Source organism: Thermobia domestica, chromosome 8, assembly GCF_964235325.1.
Source record: "Thermobia domestica chromosome 8, izTheDome1.hap1.1, whole genome shotgun sequence".
Lineage (NCBI taxonomy): Eukaryota > Metazoa > Arthropoda > Insecta > Zygentoma > Lepismatidae > Thermobia > Thermobia domestica.
This window is the reverse complement of record NC_137461.1, coordinates 31,135,280-31,157,667: the sequence shown is the minus strand read 5'-3', so window position 1 is coordinate 31,157,667 and position 22,388 is coordinate 31,135,280. Positions and strand designations below refer to the sequence as shown.

At 36.5% G+C, this 22,388-nt stretch overlaps 1 protein-coding gene across 1 annotated transcript in view; it reads left to right on the top strand.

The window, feature by feature from the left end:
- The window catches only part of LOC145691607 (chymotrypsinogen B-like), a 94,008-nt gene that overhangs the window by 23,018 nt on the left and 48,602 nt on the right, over window positions 1-22,388 (top strand). The window contains exons 3-6 of the mRNA XM_081767011.1: window positions 2,679-2,850; window positions 5,863-6,023; window positions 11,370-11,465; window positions 18,544-18,686. Coding sequence (XP_081623137.1) covers window positions 2,679-2,850; window positions 5,863-6,023; window positions 11,370-11,465; window positions 18,544-18,686 — 572 coding nt within the window. The remainder of the gene's footprint in view (window positions 1-2,678; window positions 2,851-5,862; window positions 6,024-11,369; window positions 11,466-18,543; window positions 18,687-22,388) is intronic.

Below are 22,388 nucleotides of genomic sequence, written 5' to 3'. Positions count from 1 at the left end.
ACTTTGACTGTGATATAATCGTTGAGTTCGCAGAAATTTGTGAGTCTGAGAATTTGATCACGATGTAATTCGGGTGAAACCAACGTTTTACCAATAGCTGAGATATACAGAAAGTCGACGAGAATGAATTCCAAGATGTCTGGAATCGTCGTATAAAACCTTATAGTTTTTAGAGATGGGGATCAGTCTGAGGAGTCTCGAGGAGCCGTCTTTGAGGATCAGTCTTCGAGCATTAGTCTCTGAGTTGAGTCTAAGAGATTAGTATACGTCGAGCAGTAACATAGTCGCTCATGTCACAGTAGTCACTTCTCTGTGATTCTAAAGTCCAGTATTAGATCAGGAGATCTAATAGTTCAGCAGACCATTATAGTAGATAATGGTACACAATAGTCGACCATTCTAGACTATTGGCAGCAATACAGAGATCGTCCAGAACATCGATAGCAGTTCCAGTCATCAGCTGTATAAAGGTACGTGTATCTCAGCTATGTTTGAGTTCATCGTGGTTAACTTCCTAGCTGCTTAAAGATATGTGATCTTGCGATTATATTCAGTCGACGATCAATCACAATAATACACAAGCTTAATGAAAATACAAAGTTTTAGTTCAAAGTTATTTATTGTGGTTTCTTTCCGTCATCCTGTACCTACTCATTCTAGATGGTGAGTAGCAGCGATCTTCGACCGTCATTTTACATTTCATCCCCATGCTATATAGGCACGACGGTGGAAGGTTGTTAATATCTATCTTATCCTAGTTGCTTGCTGTTGGAAATTATTTCTATATCTATCTTATCCTAGTTGCTTTATGTTGGAAATTATTTCTACATCTATCTTATCCTAGTTGCTTGCTGTTGGAAATTATTTCTATATCTATCTTATCCTAGTTGCTTTATGTTGGAAATTATTTCTATATCTATCTTATCCTAGTTGCTTTATGTTGGAAATTATTTCTATATCTACCTTATCCTAGTTGCTTTATGATGGAAATTATTCCTATATCTATCTATACCTAGTTGCTACTGTTGAAAATTATTTCTACATCTATCTTATCCTAGTTGCTTACTGTTGGAAATTATTTCCACAGTATGCGGCAAAACAAACAGTACTGAAATTTGCGTATGCATGGCGCGCAAGTGCATTGTGGTATGAACTATAAGCGCCACAAGTGCGTTCAGTTGTGTGTAGACTAGCGTAGTGTGCAATTGACGTGAAGATAATGTTACTCACAACAGAAGAGAAGGTGTTTATTGTCGAGCACTATTTCCGCTCATACGGTGTGGGGCAACATCTCACTGCAGATGAAAGCTTGTCTACTGTATTGTTCTGGACCTATAGCATATGAAGATGAAGATTTCATCAGCAGAATATGGCTAAGTGATGAAAGGAATGTGTATGTTTATCTCTACATCAATCGACAGTTGATTATTGACACATTCTTGCATGACTTGCGCGGTTTTTTCCACACCAAAAATTTTCCGTTGCAGCAAGACGGGGCTACTCTCCACTCTGCAAGTGAGTCATTTACCCTTGTGCTTACAAGAGTTTGGACATTGCTTGATTTCCCGTGGAACGGGTTTTCCATGTCCTTCCCACTCTCCTGACCTCACAGCTCCAGATGCCTCATATCGGGTTTGCTGAAGGAAACACTTTTCCGAACAGATAACCCCCTACCAGTATGCTGAGATTAAGAGAGAAGATTCGGTTTTGTTTTGTCTTTCCAACAACTCGTGTTCACTAACACGTTCATCGATCTACAGGACCGCTATGAAGAATGTGTGCGACGTAATGGTCAACATTTTAGACACATTATGTACAGGCGCGATTCCTTTCAAATTTACAATATGTGTTGAGTAACATTTAGTCGAGAACATTTTATGTTTCTTTACGTTGTACAACAAATAAATAAATGTCAACGATGTGATTTCAGTACTTTGTTCTGCCGCATACTGTATATCTAATTTGGAATTAATTAGATATATAATCTAATTAATTAGGAATTAATAACATCTAATCTAAACATCGAATTCGGAATAAAAAATATGACCTCTCATTCGAAAAATCAAAGATGGGCCTCGTGGGCCCACACAGGTCCAAACACATTTTGAATGGTACGGGCTTCTGATAGTTCTATTAATATATTGTAACTTCTGCATCCTTCAAATTTCCAGAAAAATGCATATATTTAGCCGTTCCGGAACTTATCACTTTACTCACCCTAATAGTTTTCCGGCTCTGTAGGGCCTAATATTCACATCCTACAGCTTTGAGCAGTACATATTCTGAATTAGTTTGTTCCGTAGATACCGAATTTGGAATAAAAAATGGGGCTCTCTTTTTAAAAATCATAGTTGAGCCCCGTGGGGCCCACACGGGGCGGCACACGTTTTGACAGGGACGAATTTTCGATAGGTCTGTTGATATTCTGCAACTTTTGTATCTTTCAAATTTTCAAAGAAACGCGTTCTAATCAAGATATTTACTCGTTCCAGAACTTTTGACAAGCACTGTATATAAATTACTATCGGGGAAACACAAAAAGTAATCTCATCAGCATGAAACAAGCCTTGGACGTTGAATAATCTTATGCTTTTTACATCTTATATATTTCATAATTTCTCTGTTGTACCAAAAGTCTAATAACTTTATAAACTTTTTTTTTTTTTTTTTTTTTGCAGAAAACTGTGGTGTTTCTAACCCATCAAAGATCAACCCTCGTGTGGCTCTTGGACAAGATGCATCTCAAAATGAATATCCGTGGCAACTCATAGTTATGGATGACTATGGAATTCAGTATGGTGGAGTTTTGATTTCTGATACCCATGTTCTTGTATCTGCATATGCAGGGCTGTAAGTTATTTTTTAAATTATTGTTGTTATTTCAATTATAAATAGGTTGATTTAAATGGAAGAACCATACATCGCAGATAATTAAGTGAACAGTGGCGTACGCAGAATTTCATCAAGCGAGGTTCAAGATCATATCATAATACTAATATCTTGCTCAAGGGATAGGTTTAAACCCGGATCATCCTTGCGTACGCCACTGTAAGTGAAGTATTTGTAGGCTCAGTTTCTAGTAAGGTTCTTGATTTGAAGTTCCTTTCTTTCGTAAGAATTTTAAAGGTAATATACAATCCTTTAACAAATAAAGGTTTATGTAAACATTTAAAAGAAGCATTCACTAATATAAAAATGTTCAAACCTTTAATATCCAATTAAACTTTTCGCAGATTCAAGATTTCGACAATTACACAGGTCAGAAAGTAAAAAGGTGTTTGCATAAGTTTAGCTTATTTTTACGCTTCTAGGTGCACCGAAGTCGAAAATGGCCCCCGTTTTCTTCCTGGGACGTCAAGTTTTTGCACAATCGAAATGTAACATGGTCAAACAGGTAGCTGGAAATCGCCAAATTGAAAATGCATCACACAAAAATAAAAATGAACATGGAAGATTAAATATATTTTGATCTCCGAAACATGAAAATTCCTGTATATTGGTCCGGATGGGGATCACTGACACATATCGTAATATGTTATGAATGAAAGTACGAAATTACAAAGAAAAAACAAAACAATAAATCTGTTCATAAAATGAATTTAGTAAGAGCACAACTTAGATTTGTAAAACGTTGGTAAGTAGTTTCTTTCTACACTGTTTGTTGCTCAAATACTACGAGTACGCGAGTACGAGGTTTTTTGTTGGCCCTGATATTACAAAACTCATATCCGACCAAGACTTCATCAGTTCAATGACTCCAACTCAAAAAGAGGCTTGAGTTTCCTTTACTGTGATCATCAAAAAGTTTTTGGAAAACTGTACGAATCCACAGTACAAGGGAATGGCGAAAAAATGTTGCACGCGTTCCGAAAGCTTGGTTGCTCCATGAGCTTAAAAGTCCATTTTCTCAACTCTCACCTTGACTACTTTCCTGACAATGTGGGAGCAGTGAGTGAAGAGCAGGTGGAGCGCTTCCATCAAGATATCAAAGAAATGGAACGATGGAATCAGGGAACTGGAGTGTTACGATGATAACAGACTACTACTGGATGTTGTTTAGGGATCTTCCGGTAGCCACCTACAAAAGGACAAGCTCCAAACGAAGTTTGACCTTTAAGAAAAGTCGATTTCATAAGCAATCTGGTTGAGGGTTATATTACTTTTTAGTCTTCACGTGTGTGTATGTTTCTGTACATTAATTTGATTAACGCTCCTGCTGATGTTTTTGTTCAACAATGACCACCCGTTTGTTCGAAAACCAGACGTCCCAGGATAAAACGGTTGTCATTCCTGGATTCAGAGCACCCCAACACATACGAATCAGTTAACTAAACAGAAACAGCTTAGCATTGTTTTATTTTTGCAGACCTGTGTTGACAGTTAAATAAATAGCGTTGGATTCTATTGACTATAATGCAAATGACATGGACTCTCACATGAAATGATTAACTTCCATTATCTACAATAACATTCATAAATTGTTCCAGCAACTTTGAAAGATATTAAATACTTAATAACGTAAAACCAGTTACGGTAGTGGGTAGATACATTGTGTCTAGGGCTTCTTTCTCAAAGCAACAAATCTTCTAATATATTTCTTACAAGTCATAGAATATCACGAAATATAAATCCTATAATAATAGAAAAGTCATTTCTAATTTCCAACCCTGATAGCTCTAATTTTCCATGGTTTCATGGCAGATACAATTGTACAATTATTTGATTTTGAAAAATTTTACACTAGTATAACAAGACTAGTAGTTTTGAGAAATAGACTCTTGGACTACCAAGAACTGGAGAAACGCATCATTGCTGCAGTGACGAACCCTGAATGGAACAAGCTGTTGAACATATGAACAAACTAGATTACAGTCACTGTTGCCAACACAAGCTGCCAAAAAGTAATTAAATGACTTACAAAATGTAGGTAGAAATGGCTAAATTCTTCTAACATTATAGCTAAATTTGACAATAATACCAGGAGAACATAGAGAACATTATCATATTTTCCCTGACATTCTCAAATCAAACACTTTTACATTTAATTCAGATACAAAATATTTATAGAAAGTTTTGCTAGAATAATTGGTCAGAAATACTAGATTTCCCTTGAATCCTCTCCTTTGTTCCCAATTTTTACGGTAATGCTGATTGTATACGTATATCCATGCACTATTGATGTAGCATAACACTACAAGTACACAGCTCTAGCCAAAAATATCAGTGTACTGTTCATCTAGCACAACTCTAAAAGCACACACTTCTAGCCAAAAATACCCTCGAAACACTTATATGCAATTTAACCATTATTGAAGTAGTAAAATATTAAAGTATACAGACCCAGCCGAAAATACAAGTGTATTGTTGATCTAACACTAAAAGTACATAGTCCTAGCCAAAACTAAGAGTGCAATACTGATCTAGTACAACTCTAAAAGCACAGAGCCCTAGGCAAAAATATCAGTGCACTATTTATCTAGAACAACACTGGAAGTACACAATTCTAGCCAAAAAAAAAAAACGCTCATCAGTTCCCACCATAGGGCATAACCCTCTAATGGGTGATAGCCTCGGCTAGCTTGCGCATGAAATGAAATGAAAACATGGTTATACGCATGCAATTTAACTAAACAATCGTTCTATCATAATGCAATACAGCCTTTAATATTTAAAACATTATCATGTTAATACTTACTTTAGGGCCCCCTAACGCATGGGCCCTATGGTAACTTGCTTGGAGGCCTACCGAGCAGAACTACATGTGTAAAATTTAGATGTAGGGGACCCCAGCACACTGATGTGCCCAGGGGTCCTATTGTTGTTAAGAAGACAGTCATTTAACATTCTCATTTTCTTCTTCAGCACAGATAATATTTATTTGGGATTCAACGTTTACAATGCTCACAATGCAGAAGGAGCCCTGCTTGTCAACTCTTCAGATATTCTTCCACATCCTGACTACACTCTGGGCTATGACTACGACATCGCTGTTGTTACACTTTCGGAGCCAGTGCCTCTATCAGGTAAGCATTATTTCTTTATGCCATAAATCATTATACAGGACAAATGAGGTTAACAGTTTTTTTTAATGGATAACTGGGTACATATTTTGATATAATGCATGGTTTAACAGGCAGTGCATAACAATACCGTGTAAAGCGTCTCTTTCGGCTGTGACTTATGCACATAACGTGAAACCTCTACTTATCTTAATAAATGGGATATAGACAGCAGCCTTTAAAGTCACAATTATCGATAAAGATGTTAAGGTATAAATAACCGCCGTTAAAGTTACCGTTACCGATGAATGTGTTGACGGATAAACAGCATCCATTAAACTTACCGTTAGCGATGAAGGTGTTAACGGATAGATAACCACCGTTAAAGTTACCGTTACCGATGAATGTGTTGACGGATAAACAGCATCCATTAAACTTACCGTTAGCGATGAAGGTGTTAACGGATAGATAACCACCGTTAAAGTTACCGTTACCGATGAATGTGTTGACGGATAAACAGCATCCATTAAACTTACCGTTAGCGATGAAGGTGTTAACGGATATATAGCAATTGTTAAAGTTACCGTTACCTACGAAGATGTTAAAGGATATATACCAGCCGTTAAAGTTACCCTTACCTACGAAAGTGTTAACGGATAAATAACAGCCGTAGCGAAGAAAGTGTTAACGGGTAGATAGCAGGCGTTTAAGCTACCGCTAACGAATAGATAGCAACCGTTTAAGTTACTGTTACAATGAAGGTGTTAACGGATAGATAGTTCCATTAAAGTTACTGTTACCAATGAAGATGTTAACGGATAGATAGTTCCATTAAAGTTAGTTACCAATGAAGGTGTTAACGGATAGATAGTTCCATTAAAGTTACTGTTACCAATGAAGGTGTTAACGGATAGATAGTTCCATTAAAGTTACCGTTACCTACGAAGATGTTAAAAGATAGATACCATCCGTTAAAGTTACCCTTACCTACGAAAGTGTTAACGGATAGATAACAGCCGTAGCGATGAAAGTGTTAACGGATAGATAGCAGCCGTTTAAGCTACCGTTAACGGATAGATAACAACCGTTTAAGTTGCCGTTACAATGAAGGTATTAACGGATAGATAGTTCCATTAAAGTTAACGTTACCTACGAAGGTGTTAACGGATAGTCTCCTCTAACGAACGCGGCTGAGATAATCGATCTAGTAATCTAATGCAAAAAACAGAAATTCACTTTCGTACAAGAGTTATTGTGTGGAGTAACGTACTTGCGTATGTATTAACATTATCATATTATAAGGCCTGATAAAGCGTGAATTTAATAACTTACCCAGCATGCACAAAATTAGGACATTAGGAAAGTTACCTTTCCTTAGCTTAGCGTGAGAAAATTATATTTCCCCGATGTAACTTACCTCAATAGCAGTCACTAATTTCTTTTCAGCAAGTTTCATGTTCTGTCAAGCTATTATAAACAAACTATCACAGTATTACAGAGCCACAGCCACTGGGTGCTAGAACCGGCAATGACCACCCTAACTTTTTTGCCCCCTCTTAAACAGAACATGGTCCAATGTAGCATAGTCACTAAAGATCTCTCCTTTGGTGCGACCTGTGCTGGGTTCGATTTCCAGTAAGAATAATCGGTTGAAAAGGCTTCATCCCGGCGAAATTAAAATACCGCTAATTTTACAGTAATTATGTGATATCTTCAAATAGATAAAAGATAATTGAAATATGGAACAAGAGCGCCCTAGACAATATTATTTTGCGTGAGGTACCGTTATCACAAGTCACCTAGTGGCTTTCCGTTTTCAGCTGTTTAGAAACGCGAAAATAAATGCCGATTTTCAAAATGGCTCGAAATCGAAAGCAGATAAGTGAGTGGTGATAACGGTTTCTCATGTAAAATAACATTGTCTATGGCGCTCTTGTTCCACATTTCGATTATCTTTTATCTATTTGAAGATATCATATAATTACTGTAAAATTAGCGGTATTTTAATTTCGCCGGGATGAAGACTCTTAACAGCTTTCATCCATTCTCAGTGAGATTTTTCTTAGGTTTTCCTCTTAACCTCAGTCAAATGCCGGAGTTGTACCCAATATACAGGTTTCGAGCTACTTCCTTCCTTCTACCTTCCGCGGATATTGTGCTCGTCGAAGGAAGCCATTCCTCAAATATGACAGGCTTAAAAGTTAAAAACATAGATACCAACAATGTCCAGAAATATGTATAATTAAATCAGAACGGCGGAGAAAATTTCTAAGTTGACACAAAAATCTAGATATTAAATTTTTGTAATTTTATTTACCAAACTAAATTCAATTTTGCTCACTTTAAGCATACCAAACACCTCCCACTGGCGCTTCCCCATTGAGTAAAAGTCTACAAATTACTTTTAAAAATCCACGTTCTAAAAGGGTTAAAGTTTTGGATTAACACTTTCGATCCGAGTCAGACTCGTTTTGTATGTTTATTCTAAAACGCCGGAGTCCAAGTCTAACTCGTTTTTTTTTTTTTTACGTAATAACCCCTATGTGACTTACTATTGGTTGCGGTCAGTTGTCGGCCGTGTTAAACACTTACTGAGACTCAGTCCTTAGAGGTCTGCACGAGCCTGAATTTTTAGCCCGGGCTCGGCTAAATATAATAACGTGAGGCCCAACCCGAATCTGAAATATGTTTTAGCCTTTAAGCCCGAGCACGGCCCGAGTTCGTGTGATAATGAAACGAATCCGACGTAAGCCTGAAAAACATAAACTAAATAATTAACGCAAAATAGTATTTTTATGTACAGTAATTAGAGGTTTAATCTTGCAATTGTGCTTTAAAATTTCTCCAAAAAGAACAGTCCCATAAATATCGTTGTTAAGTATATTTACAAAGTTAGGCCTGAAAAGGCCCAAGAAATGTGATTGTATATTAAAAAATCTACGGCCCAAGCCCGGCCCGCTCCAGAAGTGATATATGCTTTGTTGGCCCGCAGGCTCGGCCCGAGCCCGTGCGGACCTCTATCAGTCCTTGAAGAAATACTATACACCTGACATCCAGCGAAAAGTAAACGAACTTTTGCAGATTGATTGTTGTGATCAACTTTCTGCGTTTGACTGCAGCACGTTTAATGAAATAGCGAAATATTTTGTTGCGAAAACTATTTCATTTTACAGAAGTTGTCTTCTTTGAAACAAGTAAAATGAATGTAGGAGAAATATCAATGATTTTAGAGGAGTATAGTTTAGATAACGGCTCGGAAGGTAAAATTGATTATTCAAATTTGGATCCCGATTTCGAAATTTAGAAAACAGGTGAATACATGATCAGTGCCGTGCCGTGGAAAATCAGCGCCCGGGGCGAGAGTATACGACGTACATATGAGTGAAGTCGACAGACAAGCCGCGAAGCGCAAGAAATTTTTTAAAAAGTAAACCCTGCTTTTCCTTGATTTTGAGCACTTTTTATTACTTTTTCCTTCCATTTTATATACAGGACTGTAAGAAACTATTTGAACAGTCTTCGGGAGATGATTCCCGACACCGAAACCAGCGAAAAAAAATTTCTGGATCTTTAGTCAGTGAGGGATAGTTCCGGTGATCTAAGGTACCCAAGACGTAGGAAAATGAACTTCAGAGGCCTGTAATTCAAAAACAACGCAACGTAGAGTGTGAGGTTTAGAACATGACACTCGAAGTCATAACTGCTCGATTGAAAAATGTATGTTTCAAACCTCCTCAAGATGTGTGCGAGGTATTGCCGAAGGAACTTAGGGATTCCCTATAACCTAGCAAATAATCCCTATGTGTCCGTGTCGGGAATCAGCTCGCGAAGTTTGTTAAAATAGTTTCTTACCGGTACCATTCTGTATTTTCCCTTTTCTTTTTTCTCCCGAATTTTCCGCTCCCCTTACTTCGGCGCCCGAGGCGTCGCTCCGCTCACCTCCCCCCCCCACGGCACGGTACTGTACATGAGAACATCCGTATAAAAATATTTGTATGAGGCCACCAAACCAGAAAGTAATTTTCCCACGCGTCCTATAGCTAGGAAACCGTATGTGGCGCGCACCGACTGTGTTGAGGTGAGAGATTAAGGTCCCAGCTTGGCACATGCGCCAGGAGAGCTTTCCTAGTGCTCTCAGAAGCTCAGTGCTTGAAGATGGAGGTGGTTTCCTATTCTAGCTCCCGCCGCGTATAAAGTATGAGCAGTTATAATGTTTTTGAATGCATAGCGCATAGCGCCGATTGAAATCCATCGTCAGTTATGTCAAGTCTATGGACGTAACGTCATGAGCAAGCAGATGGTGCGTTGCTGGTGTAGCAACAGGACGCTAAAATGTGATTGATGAGAAGCGCAGTCGGAGGTCAACCGTCATCACAGACGAATTTCTGGACCTTGTTCGGGAAGGCATCATACAGAATCGTCGCCTTACAATAACAGAACTCAGCGGTCAGTTCCCGCAGATTTCCCGCTCCTTATTACACACCATTGTCACTGCTCGCACTTCACACACAGCGGGAATATTATTTTTCTATCGTAATTTTTTTTTCGTCTTTCAAAAGGTACCTATTTCAAACAGCAGTGAAGCGAACTATCGCTTCTTACATCACTAAATTATATATTCATAATAAAATCTAAAATCCAAAAACTTGTTTGCAATGTTTTTGGTGCGTCTATTACTATTTAACAATGTGTTATGTTTTTTTAAAAAAACATAAAAAGGCCTAAAAACCCCCAGGATACTGGAATAAACAAGGTCAGATTAGCTCAAGATCGAAAGTGTTAATTTAATAAATAACAAGTTGCTAAGTGCGTATTTAAATCGGTCACGTACTCAAGAGGAAGGTTTCCTGGCTGGAACGATATGAATTTGGTACTTTCAACACACACCCTTTCTTAGATGAAATTCTGCGTGCGTTTCTATGTTTAAAGTTTATCGCTTCAGAAGTAAAATCCCCTGGACACTTACTAAATAAAAGATTAGTGCCATATAGTATGTTTTCTTGATTGTTGAAACACTATTACTATTAAAGCCAAAAGTTTTCCTTGTTACTGAACTGAACGAAAGGGAAATGCATACCCATCAATCTTCCAGCTTATCTATATGTATTCAAGTGTCGTTCCTTTCTCCATAATTACTAAGAAGTTGACAAAAATATTTAGGTTGAAACTTAGATTCAGTAGTTTCAATAATGGCCCACAGATTCAGCAGTACAGAAGTTCCCTCAAGTTATGAAACTCAATTCGTACAGGACATTTTTAGTTTTCCCAGGCGAGGGGCAAAGCCCGTTTCGCTCCCACTGTTTACATATGTAACGAAATACGCTTTTTTGTGTGTTCTTTGTTTCTTCTAATTGATCTGTTCTTTTGTAGATAGCATAAGTCCAATCTGCCTTCCATCATACTCAGATGCTAACGAAACATTTGTGGGTGAAACTGCAACTATCACTGGATGGGGAGAAACAGCAAGTAAGTATTCTATCACTATCCATACATTTCTGTACACATACGAGACATGTTATTAAAGTAAGTACCGATATTGTTATTTTTTTTAAAAAAAGCAGAACATTACTTCAACAACATTTTGCTTGTTAAATTACTTCTCGACATAGTTTCCGTGATTACTAAGAGTCTCCTTGTAATGGAAAAGCATTTTCTTGTGCCCTTCCGTCATAGAAGTATGCCACCTGTGATGATGGTAAAGTCTACACTGTTTCTTTCACATCATATCTTCATCGAAAGTTTTGCTTCCAAAGGAACTTCTTCAGATGAAGAAATAGCTGATGCTTAGTGCGAAGTTAGAACTGTAGGAAATGTGGTCGAATGTTCACAAATAAATGAAGCGATAGTTTTGGTCTTGTTTGGCTGTATATGGCCTTGCATCGTCATGGAACAAATCCAATCAACACCAGAGATTCCCTCACCTTTTATTCTGTATTGCACTACGCAGTTTGTGTAGCACCGCACAATACGTGTCGTTATTGGTAACTTCATCCCTAGACAACTATTCAACGAGCAAAACACATGGTATGTTCCGGAAAACCGTGCATACGGTGCTGCGCGTGGATATAGTCTGTTTGAATTTTGTTTCACCTGTGCCTCCACTTGATGTATTGCTGCTTTGATTCAGGAATAATGTATGGCCATTATATCTCGTCACCTGGCGAAAACTCCCAGCCACGACTTCCTTCAGTTTTATTAAAGTAGAGAAAGACTAAAAGAGAGATATAGGGAAGTCAAGGGAAAGGTAAAGGAAGCAGAGGAAGAAGAAGAAGGAGAATAGAAGGAAGATAGAGGGTTAAGAAGGTCTTCTGATGGAAATATATTATCTCAGAGATAGTAAAAGACAAGAAGGAAATGTTACAGGAAAGGTGTATTGAATCGTCTATGGTGAAGACAGAAGAAAATAAAAGAGAAAGTAAAACTGGAGGTAGAAACGAAGAAAATATAATCATCTAAATATAGTACAGAACTTAAATAGGAACAAAGGTTCTATATTTTCTCGTTCTATTATTTGAGAATCGAGTTTGAACTGTTTGTTGCAAGACACATGTTTAACCATACAACTCTGACCTGGATCCAGGTAAGTACACAATTCGGAGTTACCTATACCCATCCCAGATGGTGAGGAATGTTAAGTTCATTGTCCTATTCGTCGTTTCTGATAATGAAATAATCTTTATTCGCTTAAAGAATCTTGCGCAATCAATAAAAGTCGTATTTGAGTCAGTCAGGGAAAACATCCAGGTGATAAGCTTATTATCTATGAACCGGAGTTCTTAAACTCTTTGGACACAACAATTATTATCTCTAGTTCCATGCCATTGTTTCGACTTGCCTTATAGAGCCGTTTCGAGTGAATATAAAATAATTAACTTTCATGACTTTCGAGGGAATACATAACCACATTTTCCCAAAAAAGTATACACATAACAAAGCTTATTAGTTTACACTAAATATTAAGATTCTCTACTTAAAACTAGAATTAAAATTCATTCGATCGCACATACATACCGTACTTGACAATGTATTAATATAGGTAAATAGGTTAAATATTGCGTTAGAAGGAAAACTATTACCTAACTAGTTTTGTAGCATTTATTACTGATGACAAGAAAACAAGAAAGAAATTATTTCCAAACCTAATTGTGGAAATGAAGTAACTTTAAATACTAACATAATATATTTTAATGACTATGTATACATAATATGGATCAGTTACGAGACAACTAAATTATTATAGTGTGTGTACTTTGAAGAAAGATACAGCGTACGTGAACACTTGATGAGTGAAAACAAGGGAACGCTAAATAAGTGATATTATTCAAAACCACGAGAAAATAGACTCGTAGAGTGAATTTCTTTTCAAAGACTACAACAAAAGAGATTCGATTTCTTGTTATGAATGTTCAACTTTCGTAATAAGTTATATTAAATTTCATAACCTGAATACTAATGGATATGTCCTAACATTTTATGTATACTAGTACTAATATGAAGCAATTACCTATTACTAATATGAAGCAATTACGATAATTTCACTTGGATGAATTACACTATCTGATTTTGGAGATTCATAAGTCACGAAAACTGAATAGAGATGCACTTATGGATACATATAAAGTTAACCATGAGTCGCGATAACCTGCCCCTTTACAACACCGAACATGCAGTTGGTAATGTGACACATAGAGGTGTTAGACACATATATAGGTCAAATTACATCAAAGGGAAGAAATAACACATATTTACAAAGGCGGTATACTCTAAACATTTAAAATTTATATTTGTCGAAGTTGCGAAAACTATAGCAACAGAACGTATCAATTATATCACAACCGATCTTGGAAAAACAACGAAACCCTTAATTTACATCGAAGAGATGTATCTTAACATTATACTACATTCCAAGGTTCGTATATACACTACATTCTTCGTAATCAAACGTATATCTATATTTATATTTCAACATACATATATTTAATCATCTTATACAATTTGGCACTTAATTATTCCGTTGTCTATAATTTCAAGGTTGCGTAAACACATCTCATACAAAACAAAAGAATACTCGATAAATTAAAATGAGTAGTCGCACCAAAACATGTTCACCTCTTAATCAACCCTTAATGCTTTGGAATTTGCAAGAGTAGCAGGCAGACATGACCATGAAATGTTATACACTTTGCAGTATAATAATGAATAGATATTGTTAATTTGTTAGCGGAACTGAAAACTTTTGAAATTCACAATACGTAATAACAAAGGTTTAAAAGAATTTAACAATAATGGCGTGGGTCCACGGAACATGATCAATAAAGATTCACGTCTAGTGTGGAATTGAAACAAAATTGAATGCAATGACCACAACAGTCAGTGAGACCCGATATACTAATATATAATAAAGTAAAAAAATCTGTAAAATATTTCAAAATTGTTTTGCTGTAGATAAAATGAAAACATGAATAAATCATCCACCGGATAATCGTTCATGGCTATCGCAGGTCAAAGCTGGCGACGGTAAAGTACCCCTCGGCATACAACTGAGGTATATAACCCTACAAATTATCACTCACAACATCTCGTGCAAATCAAAACAAATATCCAGATAATATCTTTAGATTCGAATCAGTTATACTGAAGTGCTTATATAAATTGTCAAATTAAACGGGGGAAAGGCTACGAAAAATAACAAAAAACTTAGAGAAGGAATAGGACAGCTAGAAGAAGAGAACAGAAGTGTACAGAATAAGGTAACATAGAAGACTAGATAATACAAGAGAAATAGTCGAATCAAAAAATGCGACTATCGTCGACTTCAAGGCCAAACATATTTCTTAATATGTCGAAATGGGTGGCCTAATAAATGCGCGGCCTAATAATGCCTCTCCATGCGCGAGAACGAGTCCGTGCCGTCGGTAAGAATTTCACAAAGGACAAAAACTTTATGAAATTCTTACCACCCATTGTATCTAACCAAGCTTATGGAGATTACGGCCGAATATACCGGAAGGATGGTGTGGTCTTTTAATTTAAAACTTTTTATACAACAAAAAATATCCGAGTCCTCAGAATTGCTAAGGACAAGATTTCAGTTTAAGATGCAGAGGAAAATAGTTTAAATGTCAGAAAAGTATAGATAATTGTAAACTGGGATAACCAAATTTTAAAAAAAATAATTAAATAAAGTAATTTTGTAATGGCAAGTTAATATAAGCCAAATCTTGCCATTCACTACCAGTTAGCAAGATTCTTGACGTCTTGAGATGCCATTAATTTCAATTGCTACATCGTTTAGAAGTAAGAAAAATGAAGATTTATGGACAAGTGACATTGGCATTCTGGTATGGGAGAATAAAAATTTTACTGTAGTAAACATAACATATTATTCGTCTTAATCTGTCCTATCACCTATAAAGACAGTAACTAACTTAATTCTGTATTAACAACACTGGTCAAAAACAGTAAACAACGAAAGGGCGTGAGTGCAAGTCAAGTGTCAAGAGTACACGTCTACTTTAACTGCACGACGCTTTCAATAATTAATAATAGTATTATGTAATTTCTCTTGAGGTGCACTGAAATATTTAATAATCAAACACTGCCCGTATCGTCAGGTCAAGTATGCCGTGCAAACATGGGAACACTCACGTATCAGATTTACTTAAGTCACTCATATGCGTAAATGGAGGAGAATTATAAAAGAATACGAAATACTAATCGTTCCCAATAACACTATTCTTTTCATTATCCGACTAATTTATTACCCTCGCGATGCTCTCATTTCCTTTTTGAGTAATTACGATAATGCAGTGAAGTTGCAAGGTCTAAATATAGCCAACCATATATGCGACATTCCCTTCTGTACGAACTTTTGATGCTGGGGCCACTGCTTGAACATTCACTATTATGCACTTTTACATTCATGCAACTATATTAGAAACACGACGCTAACTAGTGACAAAAGAGAAAATAAACTGGGCTTACATATATTATGAGGTGTCCTATTACTCGACGTCATTTATTACATACTCATCTACAATTATTTATTTATATTCATTTATTCATATATTTATTTCATAGAGGCACATCCTCAAGATATCCAATTCTTAAAGCGCCCAAGACTGCCTATAGCAGTTACGTCCTATTCATTCAAATTGAGAGAACGTAACGATACTGTGAAACATCTATCCTCACAAACATTTTCGTCGACCGCACGCACTAAATCTTGAGTTACCGGAAACAGTCGGCTAATTCACGGTTCATCACGGACCTTCCTTGAACTTCCAATCCCACTTTCTCACTATTTCTGTTCTCGGCATATTCGTCTCATACACCTGGCACAGTTGAAGATGAGTTTCTGCTGCTCCGAAGCTTCTTGTGTTCAAAAAATAAATCACTACCCTCTCCTCACAGTCAGAGGGTCGTTCAATGCTCTTGAACATTTTCAAACATTTTCAACAAGAAGCAAACTTACTGTAACAGTCTTCACGCTCACAGCTTCATCTTGCCTGCCAGTAGATGAAGGAACACACTGCGCGTGCTCAGAATCGCAAATGAGATTTCTGATTTAGAAATATTTTGAAACAGTATTGCCTTTTAATCTGCGAGTTGTAGTATTATAATAGAACAATCTAAAACAGATTCCATGTACCTTTGAAATCAGAGTTAAATCCAGTTGCAGCCTGAAGATTTGCATTGAGTATTGCACTTTTGAAGAGCCAGAGAAAATAGTGGAAGTCACTCGTGTCTCTTGAAAGCCAAAGCTAACAATGAAAATGATTACTTCCTACGTGGCCTACAGATGTTTGGCTCACTTATCTGGAACTTGGACATATGACCCGTGATCATGAAACTGTTGAGCCTTACATCAACACGAATCCATGGGTGGTAATGGTTCATCCAGAAAATGGGTTGCGTGCCATTTTCACTTTACTGGCACTACTTAACTTTCACTTTCACTTTCACTTTTACTACATATGATGCAGTACGTATGTAGTGAATTCTTTTATTTTATTCTATATTCTCGTATTCACTTTTCTCATATGTATTTAAAACAAGGACGTTAAAGGAATTATATCTTTGACCATTGATTTCTCAATTTAAATAAGATAACAAGCAAATTTTATTTTATGAATAACTAGCGAAATGTGGTACTCAATAACTTAAGATTTATCACATGAATATGGAATAGTAGTAGAAATTAGTTGATGGTTTCCATTTTAAACTTAGTGCAATGGACTAATCACAACTAATGTTTCCTCTAAGTTCGTCAAATAGGAATTGAATTTATGTTACAGAAAAAGGAAAAATTGGGAACACGGTTGCTCAGCAGTAGAACACTTACCATTATTGCTTCGAAATTATTGCTTCATAGCTCTCTCGATGCGTACATGAATAACTCCGCCCTGACCTCATAAAATGTTTGGTAATTTCTTACTCTCTTTGTGAAGCTTTTGCGCGCAATTACACAACTCTGAAGTATACAATTTTTAATAGAGCGGCGACAGAAAATGATGATACTATGCCTCATCAATTCAGCTATAATTGGTACTATTTAACTCCGTAGTTCCACATGCTTTTGGAAGTAGCCTGTGCACTGCTCCTAAACTATGGATTTCAAACAAGGATGTTATAAATAGAGGATCTGCCCATATGTATCTTCATCCTATTAAATCGATGAAGCCAAGAAACAACCGAGGATAGATACGTCTGATTGGCTACTCTCGTTTCCGCCATCGTCTGATTAGCTACTTTCGTTTCCGCCATGATTGTTGGCTCAAAACATTGCGATCCTATTGGGCGGAGTGGGCAGAGTAGGGGTGGTGAAACTGTGACGTATGGCTTCAAGATTCTGTTGTAAGGGCAGATCCTCTATTTTATAAGATCCTTGATTTCGAAACATAAGCCAGTAGAAATACTGTTTTCTTCTTGTTTTGTCATGAGGAAATCTCCCTCAAACTTTTCGTACTGATTAAATAAATCCCCGTGTATACTTTAGCGGCATAGACAGTAGGGCCACCAATGGGAAATGGTAAACTATCCAACTGCAAACATTATTAATACCTAGTAATTAGACGTGTATCAGAGCATTTGCCAACCAAAAATATTTATCTGTCTGGAAGCAGGGGTGAGCATCCCGCAAACAGCTGGTGCGCAACCCCCCAAATTTAACTTATTCCCCTATTGACCATTTTTGCTCACAAATGTATGTTCTCTCCCGCAAAACAAAAATAAAATAAAAAAAATAATAAAAAAATAAATCAATAAAAATTGTCTTCCCTCCAACATTTTCATAGACGCGACCTGCATCCTAAAACCCTCCTGGGAGCACCTCTGCCTGGAGGAAACACTGATAAAGCATATACTACTATGGGTTATATTAAACCATTTTCTTTTAACGTGTTTCCAAACGCTAATGGTATAAATCTCTTGTATCTGATTATCTGAAAAGGGAGTTAGTTCTATGTTAAAACACGATATTTTAATCAAATATTACAGTTCTAAGTTTTTATCAAATAATAATATTATTGGAATATATTTTTAGCCAGTGCAACTTCTGATATCCTGCAAGAAGGAGACGCCACTGTTATTTCCAATGAGGACTGTGCTACACCTTTCGCCGATTACGAAATTCCTATCGTAGATGCACACATTTGTACATCAATCGATGCTGCAAGAGCTTGTGTGGTAAGGAATATAGTATTATGTTCAAATTTAAGAATAAAAAAAAGTTTACGAACTGTAATGTGAGGTTTTAGAACTTTGGCTAAGTTGAAACTACTAACGGCCATACATTTGTTTAACCCATGATTATGCTCTTACGCTCCGATACATAGGAGACGGTGATGATGTGATGAAAATTTTCCGATTTATAAAAATATACTCCACTTACTATACCTACATTGTTGTTTAGCCATGATGAGAGGTGGAAAATTTTCTTCTGTATTTTTCCGGAAAATTTTCCGTTCTTAACAAATATCAGTGATCAAGTAACAATTCCTCAGTATTCATAAAATTGATTGAATTCATGTATAGAAATGTTAAAAGGTGAAAGATCGTTTAAATAATCTGAAAATTTTCATGGCTCAGACAATTTTCAGTACCATGTAGGAACAAGTGGAACAATTTTTCATGAATCGAAAAATTGTCTGTCATGTACAGTGATTAAACTTTTTCGGAAAATTTTGAAACGGAAAATTTTCCGATTCATAAAAAGATATTCTACTTACTCCTACATCGTTTTTTACCCGTGATGTGAGGTGGACAATTTTCTTCTATATTTTTCAGGAAAATTTTCCGTTCTTAACAAATATCAGTGATCAAGTAACAGTTCCTCAGTATTCATAAAATTGATTGAAATCATGTATAGAAATGTTAAAAAGTGAAAGATCGTTTAAATAATCTGAAAATTTTCATGGCTCAGGCAAATTTCAGTATTATGTAGGAACAAAAACAATTTTTCATGAATCAAAATATTTTCTGTCTTGTATGGAAAAATTGAACTTTTTATGAGTGGGAAAATTTTCATCATTTTGTAGCAAAAATTAAAATAACTTTTTGTGAATCGGAAAGTTTTATTGCTCTGTAGAAACAAGTGAAAGGAATTTTCATGGATCGGATAATTTTCATCACAATGTAGAAACAAGTGAAAAAAATTTTCATAATCCGGACAATTTTGGATATTATGTATTTGATGTTAGGTGGAAAAATTTCCACTGTCTTTAACTGCACATTCAGCTATAAAATTCTGTTTCTGTAGAGGAAAGTTAGACAGCTACAAATTATCATTTTCCAATTAGCGTTCATAAACCAAAAAAATTTCTAACATTTCAAGTTGGGAAGTAAAAATATACAGTGTTTCTCTCTCTCTCTCTCTCTCTCTCTCTCTGTGTGTGTGTGTGTGTGTGTGTGTGTGTGTGTGTGTGTTCCCGCATTCCTATCCTTGTTGGTACTTGCATATGGTTTAACACCTTACCAGTTGGGACCGGAAAAATTGTTGGGACATTTTCCGGTGCCAACAATTTTTAAGCCTACAGGGGCTTCTTGGCGACCCCCTGGGCCTCCTGGCCGAATTTCGGGAAGGTCCCAATAATTATAGAAAAATGTGAGAATCTGTGTAAACCGTGTGTATGCTCTGCCGAATTAGCTGCCTCCTGGTGGTCTCACACTTTAACTAAGAAACGGTGTGTAAATATGACGCACACCGCATCTATTGGCATTGCCCTGCTTACGGGATGGAGAAACGTAAGGGGAGTGGAAAGAGGAGGTGAGTCGTGCGGGGGAATACACACACAAGTAAATTTGCACAGTACTTGTTGGTACCGATACAACCTTGAAATTTTCGTTTGCGCAGCCGCGTCAACTCCCAGTAGCCTGCCTGTCACATGACAATTAAAGAGCAGTAGATGGGTTGAAATCAGGGGAGGTGTTGCTCACAATTGGAAAAACGTATATGCATATATTCACAACTCGTGCTTCCAGAAACGATGGGAACAGAAGCAAAGATTGTGATAAATGGAGTGGCTAGCGTAAAACATACACAGTGCATGATCTTATCGGGACACAATTATTGTTTCTATCTGCGTACGTAGTTCGACTTTCTGTTGCTCCAGATAACAAGGTCTGGGACCGATTAATCCATTTGAACAAGAGCGAAACAAATGTATGTTTAGAGGTACACTAGAATAGTGTAAGATTGAAGATTCACAAGCACATTTGCAAATCACAGATTCATACATATCTCCATAAAATATGTTCCAACTTTCACACTATTTTATTTCCTTCTTTTGTCAAATAAAACCCGTTAGTTTAAACATAATAATAAACTAAATATTTATTTTAACCTTTAACATATAAAAAACTCACAATCGTAGTTTACCAATATGTAGTATACATATTCATGAAATTAATTCAAACATATGGAGTCGGAAACACGTAAGATATCTGGATTGGCAAAGGACAGGCAGCGACCGCAGCCCGTGATTGTTGGTGGGGGTGATAGGGCTAACTCGTTATTCTGTGATGCTCAGTAGAATGATAGTGTGCTTGTATTGAGTAAGTGGTCATGAAGTAAAATAAGTTAACTCTAATTTCCAAAGAGGTCAAATTATTAATGTTCGGGTATGTGATGTAAGCCTAGTGAAAGTGGTAATTGGGCTCAATGAGGCGCGATGGACATTTAGGTGACGGTCAAAGTGATGAAATTCTACAAAATTACGGGGAAACAAAATTCTCGAAGAGGAACAATGGTTAAAAGAAAATCCTCGGTGACCGGTCTCACCTACAGCTGTTCGATATTTCGATACATCGATCGATAGATATTTTCAAATATCAAAAAATTATAAGATCGATGTTTTTTAATATTTCGATATTTTAATATTCAATATTTCTTTATTTTTCAGTATTACCATATTACGATTCTTCGATTCTTTTGATACTTCAATATGCTCATGTTTCGCAGTATTTCGATATTTTCTATTTAACCTCTTCAATCTTAGGTATTTTTCTGCAATAGTAGAAAAAGCAAATTTGTATATTTTTAAATTGGAGTGCTATAAAACATACAAAAGACGTTTTGTAAGAAGAGAGTACCGCGGCATATTTATGTTTATAACCCGAAGCTGGATAATAGAAAAAAATAAAGAAAATCTGTGAATTTTAGCATATTCATTATCTAGTACACTATGTATATTAGAGTTTTTCAACTATCAAATTACGAGCACATTCTGTCAAAGGTGTCTACCAAAGGCGGCTCCTAAGGTAAATTATGACAGTAAAAACTAAAGTGGTAATGCTTCAAACAAACAGACGTAAAATTTTCTCGGGTTCTGACTGTTGAGAACAAAAATAAGAAGAGTAAGCAACATTTCTTCTTTTAGTTTGATGCAACAAAACTTAATTTTTACGGGCATGACTTCTCTCTCGAGCCGAATCTGGTGTCTACATGGTAATATTTATTATTGCTATGCCCCTTCTTTCTCTTTCTGTATTTTCTGTCTGTTTTACTTTGCATGCAAATATTCAGAACAGTTTCTACTTTTCTGAATACACAGAAACCTTTCAATTAGCGCACTTGAAACCTTTTCATTGCGAACACTCAATCTTACTCCATCTTCGGTAGCTTTTGTCTTCAGCTTTTCATTTCTTTCTTTATATATCTGCATCACATTCATCAGTTTTTTTCAGGTCCTTACGTAAGAGTTGTTGGTTGGTTCAGGGCTTAGCATGTCGTACAGCACCGAGGCTATAGGAAACGTGAAATACAGTTTAATGCGGAATCCTAACAACATGAGCTCCGAACAGAAATCAAACCCCGGTTTCACGCACTTAAGGCGTGCATGCTAACCATGTAGCCAGTAGGGAATATGAAAACGGAAATCCAGTATGTCT